Source organism: Bradysia coprophila (assembly GCF_014529535.1).
Source record: "Bradysia coprophila strain Holo2 chromosome X unlocalized genomic scaffold, BU_Bcop_v1 contig_185, whole genome shotgun sequence".
In the NCBI taxonomy this organism is placed as follows: Eukaryota; Metazoa; Arthropoda; class Insecta; order Diptera; family Sciaridae; genus Bradysia; species Bradysia coprophila.
In genome coordinates, this window is record NW_023503305.1 from 606993 (window position 1) to 630817 (window position 23825).

The window sequence follows — 23825 nt, forward strand, 5'->3', positions numbered from 1 at the left end:
AATCTTTTGTCTTCAACGGGAATTTTATTAATCACAGCAAATACAAATTTACAAAAATCACACACTCACACCGTCACAGTCACACCCAAGGCATCATTTTCATCAAAATAAGAATTTACGACTTCGTGTTCACCACCCACGCAAAGTGATTGCAATTAGCATTGGGATCGTTCGATTGCCCCACACCACGAGGACATGCCCAAAATTTTCTGCCTTGATTCAATCCTTTCTTCCGAACTGTTCTAAGAACACAAAGCTCATTGTGACCGGCACAGGACGGAGTATTCGGAGTTGACATTAGGTTTTTCCACTTCTTACTCGCATCCTGATTTGCATCGGCCAAACTTTTCTCTTTTCTCTGTTGGAAATCGACAAACGTTTTGCCACTTGAGGTCATATCGTCATGCCTGTACGAGTTACTCTCTACGGTCATCGTGTCGTTTGTTATTTTTGGTTTTTTTGCGAAAAATTTGGTGATATCGGCTTGTTTGCCTTCAGGGCCATTATTCCTTTTACTTTTCGCACGGTTAAGAATTTCGAATGCATTTTGAGTGGGACAACCGTCGTTTCGACTCAGAAAATCTTTCAAATTCGTTTGCTTTCCACAAAATTCTTTGTAATATTTGGCTGCATCCAGCGGTGGTTTCTCGGCCGGAACCGGAATTAATGTGTGAAATGTTGCCGAAATGGGACAGTGATCGCTACCATAGATATCGCTATGAACTTCCGCCTTTTCGAGATAGGTCGATAGTTCTTTATCGACCATAATGTAATCGATTCGGCTGCCGTAATTATTTTGTCTAGCATTTGTTCGGCTGCACCAGCATGTAAACGCGTCAGAAGTATCGGGATGAAGCATTCGAAAAGTATCAACAAATCCAAGTGATAACAACTCGTCAATCCATTTCCTGAAGACATCGGTAGCAAACTCCTGCACATCAATCAATGCAATTAGAAGACGAATATTGATATGGCAATCCAGTGAATTTTACCTCTGTATCATCAGCCTCGACTCTGTCGATAGGTCTGTGTGAGATATTAAAGTCTCCCATTACAATGACAAAGGATCCGTTCGCCACAAGCGCATTGGCTCGCTTTCCTAGAGTATTGTGGAATGTATATTTGAAATCGGTGTTGTCCACTGGATCGTCGGGATCATTCGTACGTAGTCTTGGACAGTACACATTGATCACAGTAAGTAATTTGTGTTCTCCATTTGGCAGCTGGAAATGAATTGAATTTCAAGTTATTATCTGCAACGATTTTCTTGGAAATTTAGAATGTCATTTTGACGTTAACAGCACCACTGCATAATGAAATATTGCAGCTACAGCGGAAGAATAATGTTTTTTTCTGTTTTGTCAATTCGAGGGTGAAAAGGAACATTATTGACGCTTTTCGCACCTACCTTTACCGTGTGTTGCGTCAAAATGCTTCTCCCGTCGTCATCAGCCGCAGCGGCATTCGTCTTTTCGTTTTCTTCAACATTTCCATAGCTTGCTATCAGACTGTCAGGCCCCTTCGAGTACTTCTTATTTAATAATCCACTCAGCCCTTCCTCCGACTTTGTCGGCATAAAATTGTCACGACAATATAAGGCAACACCTACAAAAGTCTTGCTACTTTCACTGAGGCGAATTGAGCGAAAAATGTTCAATTACCTGAATATCCAGTTCGATTACGGCAAAACGAAAAGCATGCTGTGTAGTGGTCTACAACACCAACATCCTCGGATAAAGCATCCCCTAAACATAGTTAAAAGAAAAGAATTTGAGTGAAAAATTGTGGGTCGAAAGAGTCACAGAGAATTGAACCTAGCACACTACGAAAAATATTATTTTACGTGTTACGGCATGTTTCATTTTCATTTACATTGCCTAATCACGTAAAGCATTGTACTTACGAGGTTCCAAGCGAGGTTCCAAGTTGTTATTTGACAAGTGGGGAATACAGCCCTCCCCTTCGGGTCGGGCTGTAACACCCCACTTATCAAATACACAACTTGGAACCTCGGAAGTAATATACTATTATTGCTTGCACCATGCGAAACTTGATCATTACATGGCCGTTAGCCCCCTCGCGGCAATGATGAACATTGTCGGTTCATTTTATTTGAATTTGTTTGTGATAATCAATTTTCGCTTGGGACAGGAAATAAACCAGAACACATTGGATGCTGGTACGTAATTCGTTAATTCGGAAACAACCTTGTGATTCTCGCAAACTCTTGGTAACTCTTGGTAACTTTTTCGACAAAAGTAGTTTTATAACTCGCCTTCGGCTCGGATACAAAATAGTATTTTTCGTACCAAGACAGGAAATGACGATTTTTTCAGCACCAGTCCTAAGTCCGAGCGAAGCAAGTAAGGAAAATTGGGACGTGTGCTGAAAAAATCCATTTCCTGTCGAGGGTCACATTGACCATATTAAATTTGTTCAATTATGGAAAAATTCATTCAAAACCGTTCTGACACGATAAATCGTAAAGAAATGCATTTTTTCCCGTATTTGTCCAGTGCACAAAATCACTTGTGTGAGTTTGCGTTTATCACCACATTGTTACCTCATGTAATGCATTATTTTCGCATCACACAACGTAATCTACTACTACACTGATTAAAACATAGAAAGTCCAAGTTCGATTCCTAAAACACGTACTTGCCAATTTTGTTTCCTGTATACCCAAAATAGAACAATCCAACTGAGATAGAGCGTCTTTGATATTGATCGTCCGTAGTCCATTCACATTCCACGAAACAACATTAAAGCCGGCAGATTCCATAGCTGTAGAAAATTTAAACGGAAATTAAAATTTTGATACCGAATACTGACAGTGTGACGATGGATGAATTTTTTTTTTCTGTATAGGTGAGAGGGTATTGGTGAGCTATGATATGAATATCCAGCTACTTTTCACTTTTGTGAGGAGAGCGCTCAACTATCAATTTAAAAGAGTCGTTTGTCTTCAACGGAAGTTTTATTAATCACTGCGGACTACACAGTAATTTAGCCGTAGAATATTTTAACGGAAATTTAAACTTTGATAACAGTGACGCAGTGATAACAGTGATCTTAGTTCGCAGGACACTTTGAAGCATTGATTGAACGATTGGGTCGAAGTCTATAAACATTAGTCAGAAAATGTTAGTCTTTTTGTTTATGGCAGAGTAAAATAGATCAGGCAGGAGCGGTTCATTTTTGAAACGTCATATAATTAGGTCCCTTTCACTGTATGAAAATGAACTCAAATGAACACTGACATAAATTGAACAAATTTTATTCGCAAAATATAAGGCTATACTAGATAATCCAGGTCTCTAGTCAAATCAAGCGCCACTGCCTTTATTTTACTCTTCCGTGGTATATTGCATTATGTCAGAACAGGAAGAACAGTGTGAAGGACATGTAAAACGATTATGTCTTTATAAGAAAGTGACTGTGAGCCTGTACTTTTAGCCAAATATATTTACTGTAATAAATACAGTTTTGTCATAAAATTGCAACCAAAAAAGTCAATCTGATCACTAAGGGTTGAAAATCTTCTTTTTGTTTTCATACCCTTAATCACTTTAATTCAAAACACATCAACTCAATTGTGACTTACGACGTATCATTAAAACAGAATGTACTCCCAAACGTTTCAATATTCAATCGTATGAATCAAAATCCGATAGAAATTACTGGACACTTTTAGGTAAAAATACAAACAGAAAATCATGAGAAGTGTCACTTTTTTCGGCGCGGTAAATATTGTTGTGTAAATATTGTTGTGACTTTCATCTTGCCTTGACACAACGCGCAATATATTTAAAAAAAAAACTTGACAAATACAAACAGGTTTGTATTAATGGCATTAATGATCAGGAGAAAGAAGGGGAATTGAATAGGAACGACTCTACGTAGACCCAGTGAAGACATAGCGAAAGATGCGCTAGATTGGAATCCACAGGGAAACAAGAAGAGAGGTCGTCCAAAGATTACGTGGAAAAGGACAATCATCGAAGAAGCCAAGGACCAAGGAAAGACTTGGAGCGAAGTGGAAGCCTTGGCGCTGAATCGTGTGCGGGGTAAGACAAGATGATGAAGGGAAAAAGGGAAATAAAAGGACGAGCGATGGATAACAATTTCCAATTTCGTCCATTTCGTTGTCAGAGGATTTTTTGGAGGCATTTTTCGTAGATTTGCCTCTTCAGGAAACCATGTCTTTTTGAAATGTGTGAAGAGGGTGTTGTTACCCAAATCAACACATTGCCGTATGGCATCTGGCAGTCAATTTTAGTGCAGGTAAGGTACAAACGCCTCGGGTTCTCATTTGACACCCCAAAACCACATAGCAAATTTTTACACATTTGCTGTGGTACAATCCCAAGATACAGAAACTATCTTGTACTCCAAAATGACCGCGAGGTTTAACAGATCTATTGATTGATACGTTGTATGGATGTCAAGGGATATGACGAAATACGAATCATTCAAACGCTACAACCTGCAACGCCAGAACGAGTTCAGTCACATGGTGGCATGGCGATTTATACGAAGAGGCAACTCATGGCCTATGGTGATTAGACACTTGCTATTACCTAAAACTAATAGCCGTAACCGTAACAAAGTCGGAAATATCAAAAAACCCAACATTCGCTTTCTCCATAAAAGAAACCATATCGACATAATGTCAATAGTAGAAAGAGCTACAACATGACAATGTTGATAGCGCCATCTTTGGGAAAATGTACAGGTCAATTAGTGATGGTTGTGGTATTCGCATACCACCCACGGCTTGGAGAATTCACAACGTATGGGACGTTAACACACGGTCGATTTGTGAACAATCTAAGTCGGGAGAGATATGATGTAAAATCACAGTCCATATGATCAAGAGACTTGTACAATAGCACAACAGGCCCATCTGAGGCTTAGGTGCTGGGCTTACACCCTCCCATCTAATCTAATCTAATCTAATCTACCCAAATCAAAACAAAAGAATTGTAATCATGGTTACAAAAAAAGACCTTTAAGTCTAAGTCACTTTGGTTGTCACTATTTTGTGAGTAGATGAAAGTTTGACTTGCAAACGAGTACACATGTTGTTGAGAGCGACGACAAAAGTTAATGTTGCAAAGACTAACGAATAAAACAACTATGAAACGTTTATTTCTTACGGTCGGTTATCGTCCATATTCCAGTGCTTTTTTTGGGGGGGAATCAACAAAATTCCGAAAAATTCGGGGAAAAAATTGGATTTTTGTAGCATTTTTCTCAAAAACTTCAGGAATTTTTCAGAATTAAAATTGGCTCATTATAGCAAAAAATCATGTTTTAAAAAGTGAAGTAAAAGATTCGAAATAAAAACCAGTTTGTTATTACTCTTAGCTCGGCTCTGAATTTTTGCCAATTTTGTTTGTTTTTTTTTTGGCTGAAAGGTGAAAGGCGGGGGAAGGAAAAAGTATTTCGGTTACAATTTTATCTATGGATTTTCTTGAACATGATCGTAGGGTACATCATTATCCACTTTAACATATAATGCTTATTTGGCTCACAAATCAAACTAAAACGAAGTGTGAAATAATTGAGTTGTCCAACAGTTATATTTCAAGCAAAAAAATTCTTAAAATAATTTCAATGTCCCGACAGAATTTTCTTTTCACGTTCTGAATGGAGACGGGAATACAGATGAATCTTCAAATCCGCAACGGTATCCAATTCCATTAGACATAATCTACAGTTTACAGGACGTCTCAAGGCTACATCTCTGAAAAAAAAAGAAACGAAAATTTCAAATTGAGCACAAAAAGCAGCTGTCCCAAAACGTACGACTTAGACGTTTGATGCAACTCTTTGTTATTTTCAACTAAATCATGATGATAGTACAGTCGGTCCGGCGAGTCTGCGGCAGCTAAACTGAGAATGTTGTGGGTGGGAAATATGGCCGTTAATGGGAATACACTCTTGGCTCTAATCAAGTCGTTGGGATGATATTTTGACCATCGCATGTCAGAGTTATAAGAGATTCCCATAAGTGGACGTTGTTTTTCGAGAAGTCTGGAATAGGTTGAAAAACCAGGTAAATAAAATGAAGAAAATCAGAAATCACTTCGTCACCAGGGCGAATACATAAATGTGTTTACCTCGGGATGATTAAATATTAAAATTGGGACAAGTACAAAAATCAACTCACGACAGAATTTCAGTCTTTATCTTCGAAGTTAGATCATGACGATTCCATTCCATCACTTTTGGCTGCTTTTGGTCAGGTTTCATTTGCAGAAACGTATCCATAATAACACGACATCGATTGATCTGCGGTAAGGAATTTTCGTTAAATCTAATGCGGCGCGTAATCGTATTGAACTAAACTGTTTCGATGTCGGTCGAATCAATTTCCACATCTAAATTGAAAACGGCATCATGTTCACCGTAAATTGGTTGCTTAGTGCTCGGATGTTCGCCCAAGCCGCAAAGGATAGCAGTGTACCGTGACTTGTAACTGTCGCGGAAGAATTCACAATACGGACTGAATAGCAATGCCATTAGAGGTCCAAAACCGGGAATACTTGGCATAAGCGATGTTTCATGAACGGTCAATTTACTTTCTCTTTGGCTTTGAGTTACGCTAGCAGCAACCACATACTTCTCGAATGTATCCTGTAAATTGAAATGAACATTTGAAACGACTGACGGATTTGTGTCTACAAGGGACGTCCACACCGCACGAAAAGAGCAGCAGTAACCATACCTGAGGGTTAGCTTTCAGCAAAATCGAATTCACAGAATGCGTATCAACGATAACGTGTTTCGATTGATATTTTGACTGATGCAAGCTAGAAGATAATTCGCATTCCAACGGACTTTTCGGTCCGTTTAATGTCACAGTAATGTGTCTCGTCGACATATTTGGTTCTTCTGTTTCGCATGCCTCTTCGATGGGCATCATTTTTCGCATTTCTTCTTCCATCGCATCACATTCGTCGTCATACCGGCCACCAATTTCTTTCTGTTTTTTAATCCTCTGATCGTGGTCCAATTTTGACATGAAATTTTCGTCCGTCGCACGGGCAAATCCTTCACCGATTAAAAAGTTTTGCACGGTTTGATCGTCTATGTAGATGGAAACGCTGGCGACACCCCTCTCCACGGAGTAAATCTGAGTGAAGGTAATCATCGTAAAACGACAAACCGACAAAATGGGTCTCCGTTTGACTTACCTCGACGGTTGTTATTTCGTCGGAAATTAATTTTTGAAATTCAGCCATTATGGACTGCCATTCGTATCGATGCGAATGCATTTCAGATGGTTGGATAAATGCTAAGCGACATTCGAAAACGCGTGGTGGTATGTCCGTGTACTGTGCAGACACACCACGTAACCGTCGCAATTCACTGAATTCCACCATAACGTCCGAGCCAATGTCCAGCAACATTACCTGAAATTGGAACAAAAAATTACATCGATTCTTATAGTATGTGCTATGGTGACGGTATACATGGTATAGAACGGTGTCAGCTCCTTCAATAGCTAACAACACTTTAGCACGATTGTACACTCCGTCGTAAAACGCAGCAACTACTTGCCCAATTTCGATATCATCGTAAGTCTGGAATTCTTCAATATCTTTCGATGAATTCAGTTCCGATTGTATGACGCGGAAATATTTCTCCTCTTCAGAAGAACGAAACCAGAAGCGGTTGAAATTGGTGTCGTACTGGAGAAAGAAAAAAAAGAGATAACAAATTGACGCTGCGATGTCATTACTTTGTTGCTTACATGAGTAATTTTTCCCTTCACTCTTCTCACATCCTTTCGCGGTAGACAGAGCATTTCGATATTTTCGATTGTTTTCTTCTTGCATATCCACTTGCCTTGGACCAACGAACCAACACCCATTTCTTCGGCAAATTTCTGTGCATCAAAGGGACTGAAAATCACGTTGTCATTAAGTTGATTGAATTTAGATTTTAGAATTTTTGCACTTACTGCATAACACGAAGCACCAACTGCTTTGAGGACTTTTTCAATTTCAGTGCTTTGTACACTTCAATGCACGTTTCCTCCGGACCCATTTCAACAACATTGAGATCAGCATCTGTATTCGCTTCTATCGACATTCTTGTTTGGTTGAACGAAACGAAAACTTTTTCGGTTCCTTCGTCGAAGCTGACCTGTATGTTTTCCCGCAAATTTGTGCAGGGACTCATCAGCTTAGTTATCGATTTAACGTACAAAGGACGAATGTACTTCTCCGGGAAGCCTGTAAAGTATACTGTATTCGACGGATCACGACCGTTGAGGACACGAGATATTTCCCGCTGTTCCATTTCTGACGATGAATGGACGAAATAATTGGGATAGAATGCTCCTAGATACAACAAGAAGGTTGAGCGGATAATTGGAAAATTAAGTTAATAAGCTGAAGTGTTACCCGCAATGACCACTTTCAATATTAACGACTTTTCGGTCGAGGTCCAATTCGTTCTGTTCGTCTCCTCATTGTCTTTGATGCCGAACCGATCCAAACGTTCTTTGATATCCTTAATCAAATCTGACATTTCACTTAATGACCTTTCGTTCAGGTAATAGCGATCCGCCCAATTCTTAATTTCTTGTTGCTTTTTTATACGATCGGCATATGCCTGAACAAGAAGGAAATTAATGTTTAATAGGAGGTCTGAGTATCTCAATTTATTAACAAACACAACGCCACGTACATTAATAGTCCAGTCAAGTTGGGTCAAATACAGTGTGTCTATCACTAGTGTAAGAGTTCTGTGATTAATTTATGTATGGGAAAGGAGTTCGTTATCTACAAGGACCATTGGTTTAGTCTAGTTCCGTGGCGTGTATTTGTTGATTCTTGAAGACATTAAATGTTCACCTGACGATTTGATCCCACTATAATGCAGCATAGGAAGTAGAATTAGTGAGAAATATCACTCTCTCTACGGACACTTTAACTTTTATCTCCCGAGCTACGTCTCGCATGAATGGAAAATGGATTTGCATTGAAGCTGATTAAAATCCAAGTTTCACTCAAAACATGCACTATGCTGGTTTAAGTGGGACCATCGGCGACAAATTATGTAAAAAGTGAAAAAATTACGTTGTACGCTTTCAGGATTGCAAACAGATCACTGCCAGAACCGTCGGACCAAACCATTTTTTTCGAATAGAATCGGACGACATTCTTGGTTCCTTGCTGAAAAATGCTTTTGGTAGTGAGACCGGCACCTGCAAAAGAAGTAGTTTTGTTTGTTAATCTTGGAAAAAAGTCGGAAATTTCATGTTGAGGGTGTTGTTTGTGGGCAGAGCGTAGCGAGATCAACAAGTCACACGAGAATTGCGATTTCCTACTGTTTTCCGAGGTTTATACAAAATGTTTATCAGGAAAGGTATCCGAAGTTTCAGCTGAAGTGAGAGAATAAAATATCTAAATGCAGAGAGGGGACATATTCACCAATTAGCGAATTGTAATAAAAATAAAATTTCTTTTCAAACAGTCTGTCGATGTGAAAAGAAGTTTTTTGATAGTCCAGAAGAGAAGACATCGTTGGACTATACTAGGACTTGCTAATGAAGTTCCATTTTACTTATAATTCGCTAATGGGACATGTACCCTTCCTGCAGCCCTTGACTCCATTCGCATCTATCGGCATGCAACTATTTGCAACTCCCTTAGTCATTATTTGACTATCAATAAAAACAACAGCCCAAAACGTTGAACCACTTACCAATGATAATGCACTCCGACAAGACATTAAAACAAAATCCAAGCACTATCAGCTTAGCAATAAGAAAGTCAACGGGCAGTGCCGTCATCACATGTCCGATCAGTGTAATATCCCCATCATCATCCGAATGATGACCCTCCGCAGTACGCAACATTGCACCAGCTTCCTTCAGCAACAGTATCGTATTTTCAATATCATACTTGGTCGGTCGATCCATTGCCCACGCAATCACTGTGCACGGCGATCCCATATTGAGCTGTTTCGCTTTAAGTACAACCTTTTCCAACGGACATCGCACCATTTCCGGTTTGCTAGTTTCGTCCATTTGATTCTAATTAATGGCGAAAATTTAGACCGAGAAACGACGGATATTGCCTACATATTCTTACCTCATAGAAATCTTTTGGAACCAAGCGATAGACACGGCCATTCATTGTACGGCCAGTGCGTCCAGCACGTTGACGGCAACTGCTTCGTGAACACCATGCCAATTGTAATGAGGTTATATTGGTGGTTGTATCGATTATGTTGTGTTTCGTTAAGCAAAAGTCGATAACTGAAAATTGGTCAAGACAAAATCACGAATTGAGTCAAGACTACGCTATGCCTGCACCGTATAATAATCGAAAATTTGCAAAATTCAATTTCTAAAAATTTAAAAATTTCAATTTCTGATCCAACCAATACCTCGGTAAGGTAAAGTAGCCAAGAAATTAACGAGAATTGGCCTCGTCAGATGGCACCCAAGTCAAAGATAGTTACTCCAAGGATTGAAACTATTTCGCAGGTAAACCGTGTATGTAGGACTTGGTAGGACTGAATTTACATTGTCCCTTACAAGACCACTGATGGTCGGTTGGTATTGATTTCATGACCATATCGAATGCCAATGTTTATGATAAGCCAAAAGTAAATATTTACCATATTTAACATCCGGAACCGTAATCGAACTTTCTGCAATATTTGTCGCTAAAATGATCATTCTTTTATCAGCCGGTGGTGTTTTCATCGCTCTCGCCTGCTCTTCGTGTGTAATCATTGAATGTAAAAGTACGACGATTGGGTCCTCCTGTCTAAATATCATCGTTTACTCACAATGAATTGCAAAATGTTCGTTACATCACTTACAGAATTCTGGCATATTCCGCTATGAGTTTGCCCATATAACCGATCTCATAATAGCCGGGTAGAAATATCAAAATGGTCGGCTTTTTGTTCAGTCGTAATTCGTCTGTGTTATCGATTCGATCAAAAATGATTATCAACCGAAGGGCTGTCAGGTACATTTCCTCTTTCATTTCCGGATTACTAAGTTCGAACGTTATACTCTTGTCCTGTTAATAACACAACGTTCATTTTAATGGAAGATGGAATAATTGGGAGTGCAGGTCCGAACTTACGATAATTATTTTGGAGAGATCGTCTAAGGTGAATGATTGGACCTGAAAGTTTGTTTTTTTGTCGACTTTGATTATTGGAGCAGGTTTTTGTTCATTGTTAGGGCCTCCGGAGTAGTTACTAAAGTAAGCTGCGAACTAAAATTTCAAACAAAAAATTATTAGCTTCGTCATGTGGATGTACTTCATCTGAAGTACGAGACTACTGTCACTGTTGTGATTGACCGATTAAGTCATTAACTTTTCCAGTCGCTCTAAGATGGTTTAGTTGTTAAAAGGAATGTCGAGTATTCGTTTACTGCGAACACACTGCACTAGCACGTAACGTAACAACATGATATGTATGGATAAGTAAAATTTAAAATAAAAATGTGGCGCCTGAATGGGACTCTCATCTCAAACGGAGCGATGATTTAACAAATCTGACTATGCCGTGCCTTTCGAATATTTGAAGAGTACAACTAAAAAGAGTGTGCTGCTCACTCTATTAAAAGCGGTAGAACCATAATTCAATGAAAACCATTACCTCAGCAGCTTCAATTGTAGCCGACATCAAAATGATTCTAACGTTCGGAGCCGTTAGCCACAATTTCTTGATTACAATGAACAGAAAATCCATGTCTTGGCTTCGTTCATGAACTTCATCCAGAATAATGTGGGTATAATTGGACAACGTCCCACAGGCAACTAATTTCTCCAACAGAACGCCAGTCGTGCAAAACGTAATGCGTGTGTCGGCGTTCGTTTTTACGCTGAGTCCAATCTATTGTGAGAAAGTATTGTAATTCGAATTTGTACAGAGATAGAAAAAGGACAGGTTGAAGATGAACAACTGATAGTAGCATACCTGATAGCCAATCAAATGTGGCAAATTTGGTAGACCTCGCTCTTTCGCAACTCTGTTGGCAATAGATATAGCTGCAATTCGTCTCGGTTGTGTCACGATTATATTCACACTTTTCTTCCTCTTAAACCCATCGTCTAATATAAATTGTGGAACCTGTCAGAAAATAGTTGACTTAAATAATGGCTTCGATAGAGGCTTATCAATTTGAGATCGACCTGAGTACTCTTTCCGCAACCAGTTGCCCCTTCTAAAATAACAACTGGATTTGCTTTAATTGTCTCCAGAATAAGATCCTTCATTTCGATGATAGGTAGGTCCGGTAACGTTCTGGTGAAATCGTAGCGATTGTACACGTCGTCAATACGGTCCATCGTCGCAATAGTTGATGCACCTTCATTACTGCTTTCTTCATCTGATTGGTATTTGCGTCGTTTAGCTGTAGACTCGAATTCGGCGAACTGAAAATTTTGATATTTAGTAGACACAGCCGACGTCCCTCCGTCTTTTAGAGCATTCCAGAATCATATGCTCTTCACTATCATCGTTTATGATCCCACCAGGAAATTTAATTCTCTTTTGTAAGGATCAAATAAAAATTGTGGCGTTATGCGGTCAAGGTGAACAATCGAAATGGTTGAACACCGGACCAACGCCATATTACTGTCAAAAATTGTCAGATATGCAGTGAGTTGTTACAAACTGATTAAGCAATGGAAAGGAATGGAAAATATTAGCGAATTTTAACGAAAATGAAATTGTCTCCGTCTTCGTTTATTGTTAATTCGCTGGAGTTCTTTGTGTCTAATGTAAATAGGCAGCACACTGCACTTGTTGCTCAATGGTCATATCTCAGGAGAATTTAAATTATTATCAATGATCAAAACACAAAACAAAGCCAAGGTTGTCCATAAGAAATGCGATTTGAGCCAATCGTAAATCATTGGAATTTTTGTTCGATTAAGATGATTGAAGGAAGACACAACTTACTTTTTTCATATTATCCAATTCAGCTCTGCGCTCCTCTTCGCCATATTCCGTGCCAACGAAGTTTCGCTTGACGGGTTGGATAGGTTCAGCTTTAGGAATTCGCCTTGAGGATACATATCCAGATGGGCCTGGTTCTCTCTTAATATCCGTCTTCAAGCTGAAAAAGCTGTTCAGTTCGGCCATATTTGCAAATTTATTGAGATGGGCTGGAACATTGTTGTTACATTTGTAATAATTCGTTCATGTCACTGTTCAGTACAATAATGTGCCTCCACCTTCCATGAATTGTGTACAAACCTTGGTTTCGTTAATATAAGAGCGACAGCTTAGGCTGAGAAAATGTTCAAATTGAAATGGCGAAGGTTGTCCTAGCATTTGACTTTACCAAACTTGTCACAAAGTAAATAGAAATGCAGCAAATCATTTGCGGAATATGCAACTATGTTATGTGGAAAGTTGTTTACGTTGTTTATTATTGTTTGCTCTCCAGGCGTTTTTACCAAACTCACCAAACCTGAACAATCAGCTGATGATATACTTTAATGATTCTTTGATTCTTTCAGTTAAGTGCCCATTCCACTTAAAAAAAGTACGCCGTGAGAGAGCCGTTAGAGCGCCGTGAGAGAGCAAACTGTCAAATAAACAAAGAAAATTTGAAAAAATTCAATTTTGTCTCTCACACGGAGTACTTTTTTTGGTAAGAGGAAACTAAGCATTACATCACAAAAATAAATGAGTTTAATTCTTTTGGCGTTTTTTTTTAAATATCATAGCAATTCTTATGCGTAAAAGGTGTGAAAGAAGCAGAAATTTTAATTTTTGTCGTATTTTTGAACAACGCCTCATGCTGTTGTGCCTTACCGTGGATTTACATAGCAACGTAAAAGTGACAGATGCAATGTTTTTTAAATACTGCAACCCGAAATTTCATTCATAAAATTAAAATTATGAATGAAATTTCGAGTTGCCGTATGAGAAAATTTTTGCATCTGTCACTTTTACGTTGCTATGTAAATCCACAGTTAGAGTGGTCCGATAAGTTTGTTAGCCAGTCTAATAATGATTCTACCTTATATTCATTGACAAAGGATATGAGGGATTCCTTTAAAAAACAGCCTGCTGAAATCGAACGCATTTTTGAGTGCACTCTTTTATTAGCAAAAACCACTTTCAAAAAAATTTGTCAAGGCTAACTAGTGGGGATCGAAAACCAAAAAAATGTACTTTTCTTATGTAAATCTCTCTGGCTACACGAGACATATAAGGTCATGTGAGATGCTGTTAGCAAAGAGTCTTATATGGTTATAAAATTCGATCGAACACGAAGAGTTACGAACAGTTGAAAGTATGGGTAAAATTTGATTATTAAGGCGAACTTTTGTCGGTCTTTTTTTAAGGCACATATAAAAAAGTCCACTGGAAAATGCGTCCGGTTTCGGCAGGCTGCTTTTCAAAAGAATCCCTCTGTGATACCCATATTCAATGAAGTTTTGTGTGTGTGAGTGGACCAGCTGAAAAATATTTGAAGCATATTCATGTCTAAATTTCACTGAACTAGGCTATATTTTACTATAATTTTAATAATTTTTGGAAAATGTAATGCAGGACAGCAACTCAAGCCATATTATACAACCCGAACAAATATCTTGCTTCAAGTTTCATTGCATCAAGGTTCTGATGGAACAGGTTAAGACACTGACAATTCAGACATGTTTGGTTAAACATACTCACTAGAGATTGTATAAAAAGAAAAGTTGAAAAATACCTTACAAACCTCCCTTTCGGCAAAAAAAAATCCAAACAAGGACGTGATGTATGTTGTGGAGCAACACTGAATTCGATGAGCAACACTGATCGTTTATGAATCTAGTATGTCGAGACTCGAAATGTAAACTTAACTTAACTTAAAGTTTACTAAAAGAATTTTCATTTTGACGGAATTTTATTATTAAGTCGTACGAAAATTGTTAATCTAGGACGCTGAATGGCTGGCTCGGATAATTAATTGGCTTGAAAGGGTTTGGTGTAGACCAGGGATACAAGACTTCTTAGCTGATTTTAATGTTAGTTTCTTGCTTAATTAGAACTTGTTTGTACAGGGAAATTGAAGTCTATTCAATAAAGAAAGTTTTATGCGAATTGCTGTCAATTTGTTTTGCCTGCTCCACCCACATCGTTCCATTTTCAACAATGTATTAAGCTGACATTTCATATAATCTGTAAAGAATCTGTTCAAATTACCTTTCTACAGTAGAAAAGCAGAATCCTTTAATATATCTGGGATTTTGTGCTATGCACCTGCATCGCTTCTCCCTAAAGACCAACCATTTGAACATACCCACGTATCTTGTTAATGTCATAAAACGGACTCATTGCACTTAGAATGCTCCGGCCGCGAACGTTCATAGCTGTCATTTGACTTTTGTAGAGGTTGGAAAAATATAAAAAAGATAAATTTCATGGTTCGGAGGTAATATGTCAGTTCAGTATAACAGATTTCTAAAGTTGCTAGAAAGGTGGCCAGTTGATAAAACAAAAGCCGGAAGGTGAGTGTTAAGAATCGTATTTTCATATTGTGCACACCACTAACCCCTCTGCCCATTTTTCCATTCAGAGATCTTGGAGCACACTTGCGAGAACATTTATTGAAAACAACACTTGGCTCATCAACTATAAATACCATTGACAGCGAAGATCTCGATAAGCAGTTCGAAGCGCTTGAAAGACTGTCCCGTAGCGTATACGCCGAAAAATATCAGCGACAGCACAGTTCAACGGCATCTGGATTGACCCCTCCTCAGTGTAGTCAGATTCTGTCCAACGACTTTTTGAAGAGTTGGGAGAAGGAAAACTCTAAATAATGGCTCGACGCCTTCTACCGTCCATGCAGCGTCAATTATTTCCATTGTTATGCCGATTAAAACACAATCACAACATTACCGCCAATCCAATCAATGAATTACATATTCCCGTTATGGCTACCGAAGTCATCGACTACCTAAAACCGGAACCTGGTAAAATATTCATCGACATGACCTTCGGTGCTGGCGGTCACACAAAACGTATCTTAGATCATTCACCGAACACAACTGTCATTACTTTGGATCGAGATCAGGAATCTTACGAATTGGCTATGGATATGAAAGACGATTATCCGAATCGACTAATACCGATGCTGGGAAAGTTTTCCGAACTTCCCGACTTATTGAAAGCACACGGCTATGGTTTCGCATCGATCGACGGAATTCTATTCGATTTTGGATGTTCGTCAATGCAATTCGATCAGGCTGACCGAGGTTTCGCTCTCAGTAAAAATGGTCCGTTAGATATGCGGATGGATAAAGACCGAATACCTGGACAACCAACAGCCGCTGATGTTCTAGCGAAGATCGACGAAGAGGATTTGGCTAGAATATTAAAGATTTACGGTGAAGAAAAGTGCGCCAAGAAAATTGCACGGGCTATTGTCGATACGCGCTACTCTCTGCGAAAAATTGAGACAACGAAAGAGCTTGCCGATTTGGTGAATTCCTGTTTCAACGACAACCTTCGTTTAGATAAACTTCAGAGACATGCACACAACGCCACAAAAACATTTCTAGCTCTGCGAATATTCGTCAATGACGAACTCAACGAAATCAACTACGGAATGCTACTTGCTGAACGGTTTCTGAAACAAAACGGGCGCCTAGTTGCCATCACATTTCATTCACTGGAAGATTTGATTGTCAAGCGTCATTTAATGGGAAACTTGCTGGGCAATGTGGCTAATCCCATACCGTTACGGTACTCCAGTCATGCGTTGGTGCAGGAATTAGAGGTAATAAATGAATTAAAAGAATCGTCGTGGCAGCAATTGAACAAACATGTGTTAGTCCCAACGACAGAAGAAATAGAACGAAATCCAAGAAGCCGTTCGGCCAAGTTTAGGGCAGCTGTTAAAGAATGATTGAATATGAAAATGGAAATGATTGTTTAGTGATGGCTAGAGACTCAATTGTAAATTATAAAATAAACCAGAAATTGCGTTGAACCAGTTGAATTATCTTTCAATTATGACAGATCTGGTTAGTCAGATTCGAAAGAAAAAGAGCCCTATGCCTTATACTCAATGTTGCACTGCCGTTAGTGTTATGGTGAGGATGAAATAATGTCTTAATAATCGTAGGATGAGGTAAGATTTTAACGACTGTCAAAATTTTCGTATAGATTGAACGAAAAATTTGATAAAAATTACCGATGAATGTCTGCCCAAGATAGAACGAGAGGGTTAAGGAAAAATCATATTTTTACTACTGTCCATCTTAATCAGCTACAAGTGTTAATGACAAAAAACGTTAAGTGAAACTTAACACGATAACACGATTTGAATGAAAGTCGTGGTGTTAATTTCAAAGATGTGCTATAATGTACTGCATGATCTGATCTGAAAGAAGTTCCAACAGAATATCTGTCTGGTCTCTTTATTATACGACAGCTGAAGTAATTTTCAACGGATTTCCAAAAACTTTTTTATTCGATGATCCCGGTTGAGCCCCCATGTGAGAAATAGTTGGCCGTACTGAGTAAATGAAACCCAGAATATTACATTTTATGGACAAGCGACCGTTTATTATAATGGTTACTCTAAGACTGACTTAACAATATCGAAATATCCTTTTTCTTTCAAAATAGGCGTAAACATTGCCCATCGCAAATGTGCAACGTTTCCGCACTCAATGTTAACCAATCGAAATGAACTGACGAAGTTTCAACATATTGTGTCAACCTCATTTAAATCGGAGCGCACTGTCATCATTCCTTTGCATTGTGTATCAAGCATCAATTATTACGTAAACAGGCCCATCCCATACTGGAGTATAATGGAAGATACTAGGGTTGAATCCGAAATAGTTATTCTCTTGACTGTTAAGTCAAGGGTCATATATATCATAAAATACGTTCACTATGATCGATTTTGTAAAATGTATGAAATGTTAGCAAAAAACGGAAAATACTGAACGCTTGATAGCACTATGACTTGAGTTCTGAACCGATTTTCAAAAATTTAGTTTCAATCGACGAGGAATTAAATTCCTGAGGTCAAGATCGTAGATGGTCAATATCGACCTACTGATCTGGGAGTTATTCCCAAAAGATTTTTTTTATGGCTTCTTGATAGCACGATAACTTGAGTAAATCTAAACCGATTTTGGAAATTTTGGTTTTAATTGACGAGGAATAAAATTCCTCAGGTTAAGTTCGTAGGTGGTCGATGTTGGACAAATGATCTGGAAGTAATTCCCAAAATCATTTTTGTCTGGCTTTTGGATTTAACGATATCTCGAGAAATCCTGAACCAAATTTGGATGTTTTGGTTGTATTCGACGAGGAAAAACGTTTTTGGGTTCAAGTTCGTAGATGGTCAGCTTAGTACTCATGATCTTGAAGTAATTCTTAAAAGCAATTTTATCTGGTTTTTGATTGCACGATAACTCGAAAAATCCTGAACAAGATATTGAAAATCTGAAAGTGATGGACTAATAATTTCTAACAATATTCACTTTTTTATAACTTTTAACTTCTGTGAAAAAACAAAAAAACAACGCATTCCAATAACTTTTCATTGACATAATTCTTTTCTTTCAATTTAAAAAATTCGAAAGACGCTTTTCATTTCAATAATTTTTAATGAATTGGTTGATTCCAGTATTTAAGCAAAAAATATTGTTCGGGCGAAGCCTACAATATCGGTGCTAAAGGGAGCGTTGTAAATGTAAGAGTGTACTAGTCTGTGCTTAAGTCCATTGTAAAAGTAAACATTCTGTGAGTTTATCACTGGTCGGTGCTGTCGGTGCTACAGTCAGCATTGTACAAGTAGGAATCCAGTATGTCTATCACTAACTTTCCTCAAATTTACTTTAATTTCCCTAAATTGAAAAACGCAGTCAAGGGACCCGACCCACAAACAGTGGGGCCTAGTTTATACAACCGAGTGATAAATGCATTTTTAATCACTATATGTGTAAATTGTCACTCGAGACCGTAGGCTAAAGCGGAGCGAATATAAGAATGAGTTGAATTTTTTTTTTTTTAATTCATTGGTTCATCGAAAATTCTCTATTTGTCTAGTGTAATAATAATGGTCTCTAATCGTTTTAATGTCTGAATCAGGGCCTATTTTTGGAAAATTGATTTACTTTTTGGCAAATTTTAGGAAATGTTTAGATAATAAGAGCAGCGAGGACTGCTTTTCAGATTTTCAGATATCTTCCGAACGATTTAGCAGATTGACTTCATGTCGGGCTCAAAATTCATTATTACTTTTTAGGAAGAAAACGTTTATCAAAATCGGTTCGATATGTCTCATATTGTTAATGTTTTGTACTGATATTCATAGATTACAAATTTAAAAAAAAAACTTTTTAGTTCGTTTTCATATTTAACATTTATTTTACACTCATAAATTCACTAAATTCATAACAAGCCATATAATTTGTTTTCTATTTAATAATTATTTTTTTCTTCTTTTTCTCTACATCAATATCTTTTTTCTGTGTGCTCTATATTAATGTTCTAAAACATTCCATTTTTTATATTTATGGTAAATTTCTCACAATTATACTTGATATGTTTTCGTCTTTTATTTAGATTTTCTTTTTAAATTCAATTTTATTTCCTAAAAAAAGGCAATTTATTTCTCTCTCTTTTCTTAATCTGATGACAATGAAATGAAGAATAGGCAAGAGGAAAGTCCATTGTAGCTTGGATAAAAAAAAATTGTTGACCTCCACCACCAAATCGGAATAAAAACTTTTCCAAAGGAAAAGGTCAAAAATTTTATTATCCAAAAAAAGCAATAGACAATTACACCTTCCCTTCGTTTGTAAATATTGTCATCGTCCTTAAATTCTTGAAATCGTTTGTTTGTGTTAATGTCATAATTACAGATGGTTTATGGGTTTATAAAATGTATTTTCGTATAAATCATGGGTATACAATCTGTTATCAATCAGAAGAACAGAATTAATGTTCAAATATCAACAGTGGATATTAACTCTTTCTGCACTTTGTTCATTGTATTGGATAATTTATTCACTGACGAAAACTAAACCATTTGAAGCGTATTCATTGCTAGTGGCACATAAAATAGCATTAATTGTAGCGCTGTAAATTTCTTTTTCATTGCTATTGTCTGATGATATTCATAGATTTGTGTTATTCAATTAAAACAATTGAATTTCATAACATTACGCTAAAATGTTCAGTGAATTTGAACGTTATTGCACGAAAAAATCGCTTAAGAAAAGAGGGGATAGTGGGTAATAGTGCAGTTCACAAGCCGAACTCAAAATCGATGCCTGACCAATTTGTTTGTTTCCGAAAAGTCATAAGAATTGAAAATCCAGATATAAGCATTGCTAAGAAAACATTTTCGGAAACGTCAACCAGCACAACAAATATTTTGTCCTGATAATTTTGCAACTTGAAATTAAAACTTTTATGATCACGACCAAGTGTCGTGTGGAGAAATATTTTTTCTCCAATTGTCAGACTCTCAGCCCGCGGCGAAGCATCTGTAATTACTCGATTCAATAAAGCAAAAAATATTTTTCATAATAAGAACGAGAAAGCAATAATTTTATCTACCTGAATAGAACGATAATCTCGAGGTTAAAACCCTCTGGTGCAAATTTGTTTATCTCGATATATCTGATCTTGGCAGATAAAATAGCGTATGCACCACTATCCTAAATGATTATTTTGACGATTTGGATCCTTCGACTCAGCCAACGCACTGCAAGCAAAAGTGCTTCGATTGACACCTGACAAACTGAGTACTATTTTGTATGAAATTTTATCCCCACTGTTTTTACAGTGTAAAATTTTGTATTGAGCACTGTCAAGTTTCAGCTCAGCACATAACTTGCAAATTGTCAAAATAAACATTTTAGACATGGGTGCATAATCTAATATTTTACGTTTTTAATGTTCATTGGGAAAATCGAATAAAATATTTGGAATCTAGTAACGAAACGGTTTAGCCAAGGTAGACATAGTAGCGAGGTGATGTTCGTGACAAATACCATCTCTTCATTTCATTAAAATCCAACAATTTTGCACGAGCCTCCTGTTTAGAGATAGACAAGCACAACTAAATCATTAGCATCGAACTAATCGGCTGCGCGTTTGAATGGCCCTACCTTGCACATTATTTATCTACCTTGACTTGAACAAAGACGTAACTTTTTTTTATTTTATTTAAAATATTTTTTTTTTTCAATTTGAAACAGTGATACTAATTTACGTCTAGTAAAGTTCTATTTTTCTATCACAGACATTAAAACATTTTTTATTTCATTTCATGATATGTATAGGATATAGACAGTAGTATAATGGTTATACTATTGAATGTATTATCTTTTACTCGATTTTTTTCCATGCATAGAGTAGACATATTATGTGACTTAAATTTTATTTACTGCATCAGTAACATGTATGGTGTGTTTTTCCATTTAAAAGAAGAATATCAAACGAAGAAAATCGAGCGGTAATAAATAATAACGATGATAATAAAACCACTTTATGGTGAAAATGATTACGTTTTTGTTTTTCAACGCCAAGAAAAAAAAGTTTCTTAGAGAAAATTATTTCGATATTATCGTCATAAAAGACAAGAAAAAAATTTCCTTACGTTCGTGCTTTTCTGTAGAACGAATTTATCGATTCTCCTGTTACTTATTTTACATCGAAATTTCGTTGTAAGAAGTGCACATTTCTAACTAATTGCTGTACTACAGCAATGCTGTAGTGTGTTAGACTTTATTTAAATTAAATTGTATTTAAACGACAGATCGACTACCAGGTCAGAGAAGTTGCTATCATCGATCACATCCAAATGATAAATAGCTTTGGGCTTTCGCGCTTCGTGATTGTGTGGAAAACCTCGCACGTCGTTGGTTTTTTATGCAGGATTTACAGAGAAAATTTCATATTACAGATCTGTCCATTAACATCTCCATCTCTGGATGAAAGCACTTATTTTTTGAGAATCATTGAGAAACACATTAAAATTTACCGAAATCATTTCAGGTTCCTATATTATGAACCGATTTAAAAGGATCCCGTTTTACTTTCAAATTAGTGATTACTTTAGGGCATCGACAGTTTACTCCCAAAATTACGTCACGCACAAATTTTCTTTCCAACAGTGTAAACAGATGATAAATTTCTGACCCATGTCCTATATGAACGAAACCTGTTGTGTGGACTTTGTGAATTTATAACAAAAGAACAATTTTAGCATATTATTTTCGTTCCAACTGGCTAATTTCAAATCGAACTGTAATTTATATGCAAAAATGCAAGAATTCCTTCTGCTGTAGTGCCAATTACTTTCTCTTTGATGGAAATAATTGCATGTCTTACATATCTATAATTTTGTCATTTTATTTCGGCGAAATTTATTTATTCTTATCGAACGTAAAGTAAATCGAAAATCAAAGCTAAAAACCTATTAAATATACTACTCTTAGTGATGATATTGCTATTACACGCATTTTTATAATAAATATTCTTTTTATATTTTTCTTACATTCCCATTAGTATGTTTCTTCATAAATCAAAAACAAAAATTCTATTTTTCCATTCTGCTGTTATACAACTTAAATGTAAAAATAAAATATCAATAATAACAAGCTACACTGCGAAAATTAACAACCACTCAAAATTTAAGCATTGTTCCAATTGGTACAGAGCTTGCACTTTCCGTAAACATATTTTACAGCATGCGGCAGAATTCACAAAGGGATTCTTGTCCATTTTTGGATGCTACTCCAAATCGTTTCGTACAGATTAATTAAAAACAAAGCGACAAATAAATAAAGGTAGCAGCAACATCCATACACATCATTCTTTTCCCTTTTCGGATTGTTTTGACAGGTCTCACTTAAAGACCATAATATTCAAGATTTTGTTTTTTTTTCTTCTTCAATTTATTTCCAAAATAGGACAATGATAATTCATGAATTGCCTTATCGCAACTCCGGGAAGAAGCCACCAAATTCGTTTAACATCGGGTTGTATTTAATTTTAGTCGGAAAGCGCCGAATTAATGCACCTCAGTTCTCTGTTGTCTCATACATGTTGTAAAATATAACGAAGCATTGAATTTCGACCAAATTGTGCACCCTATACTAATAGCATCGAGCTTATATATGCTTATAGCAGCACGTACAGTCATGGTAACATATTTTGAATACGAATAATAATCGTACATTTCAATTCACCCGATGGGATTGCAAATTTTCCAGTTGATTTCAAATGCTAGTTCAGTCAGAGGCTTTTCGGATAGAACATGCTGTTGTTCGTCAAAATTTTGTTTGAAATTTTAAATAGTAGTGTCGGGGTTCGGGATGTTTTACACAGAATTCTATACATGCCAATATGTTTTGCTCTTAATTGCAAGGTACATTTTCGCGCCAAAAATATCCAACAGATGGCTCTGTTGTTTGTAGTATGTCATATTAAATGAATCTTTCCTTTCATTTACTAAATTACAGAATTTGAATTGACAATTTGCAACAAAGGGTGTGACGCTCAGCGGAAATAAGTCGAACATGTGTAGTGAGCAAAAGTTGAACAAACTTACTCCACTTACTGTTGAACGTGAAAATCGCGAATAAGGAAAAAATTATCCTTAGGAAATTTTGCAACAACTTACGCTACTACTTCAAAAAGCTAACATCCGCATAAAGTAGTTGCAATATTTGAAAAAGGAAAATATTTCTTAGAATTTTTTGCAACTATTTCGAAAGGAATATCTGAATGAACTAAATTTAGCACAAATCACAGTCGAATATTGTGGAATCTATTTGGATGAATTAATTGTA

At 36.9% G+C, this 23825-nt stretch overlaps 4 protein-coding genes across 5 annotated transcripts; 2 read left to right on the forward strand and 2 right to left on the reverse strand.

Annotated features, from left to right (window-relative positions):
* Positions 1-4: 4 nt before the first annotated feature.
* On the reverse strand, positions 5-21150 carry LOC119068472 (DNA-(apurinic or apyrimidinic site) endonuclease 2-like). 2 transcript variants are annotated; one of them, XM_037172081.1, is made up of 8 exons: positions 21145-21150; positions 18125-18134; positions 14145-14147; positions 2659-2784; positions 1662-1745; positions 1409-1605; positions 993-1223; positions 5-931 (listed from the first exon to the last, which is right to left on the reverse strand). In XM_037172081.1, exons 4-8 carry the CDS (start codon positions 2780-2782, stop codon positions 116-118), a joined length of 1452 nt encoding a protein of 483 aa, XP_037027976.1. In that variant the 5' UTR covers positions 2783-2784; positions 14145-14147; positions 18125-18134; positions 21145-21150; the 3' UTR covers positions 5-115. The 2 variants fall into 2 exon arrangements, with proteins under 2 accessions (XP_037027976.1, XP_037027975.1); XM_037172080.1 differs by lacking the exons at positions 14145-14147; positions 18125-18134; positions 21145-21150 and adding an exon at positions 3605-3715.
* Positions 5567-13473, reverse strand: LOC119068443 (probable ATP-dependent RNA helicase spindle-E). The gene is made up of 21 exons (XM_037172017.1): positions 13252-13473; positions 12955-13160; positions 12183-12425; positions 11968-12120; positions 11647-11883; positions 11124-11258; positions 10852-11057; positions 10645-10796; positions 10113-10279; positions 9724-10054; positions 9096-9223; positions 8418-8628; positions 7973-8354; positions 7763-7913; positions 7482-7700; positions 7203-7421; positions 6734-7141; positions 6355-6642; positions 6176-6297; positions 5812-6039; positions 5567-5749 (listed from the first exon to the last, which is right to left on the reverse strand). The coding sequence occupies exons 2-21, from the start codon at positions 13135-13137 to the stop codon at positions 5617-5619; spliced, it is 4296 nt and encodes a 1431-aa protein (XP_037027912.1). The 5' UTR covers positions 13138-13160; positions 13252-13473; the 3' UTR covers positions 5567-5616.
* LOC119068479 (probable methyltransferase-like protein 15 homolog) lies at positions 15330-16992 on the forward strand. The gene is made up of 2 exons (XM_037172090.1): positions 15330-15500; positions 15569-16992. The coding sequence occupies exon 2, from the start codon at positions 15815-15817 to the stop codon at positions 16901-16903; it is 1089 nt and encodes a 362-aa protein (XP_037027985.1). The 5' UTR covers positions 15330-15500; positions 15569-15814; the 3' UTR covers positions 16904-16992.
* On the forward strand, positions 15368-16983 carry LOC119068494 (ubiquinol-cytochrome-c reductase complex assembly factor 2). The gene is made up of 2 exons (XM_037172107.1): positions 15368-15500; positions 15569-16983. Exons 1-2 carry the CDS (start codon positions 15430-15432, stop codon positions 15813-15815), a joined length of 318 nt encoding a protein of 105 aa, XP_037028002.1. The 5' UTR covers positions 15368-15429; the 3' UTR covers positions 15816-16983.
* Positions 21151-23825: the final 2675 nt, after the last annotated feature.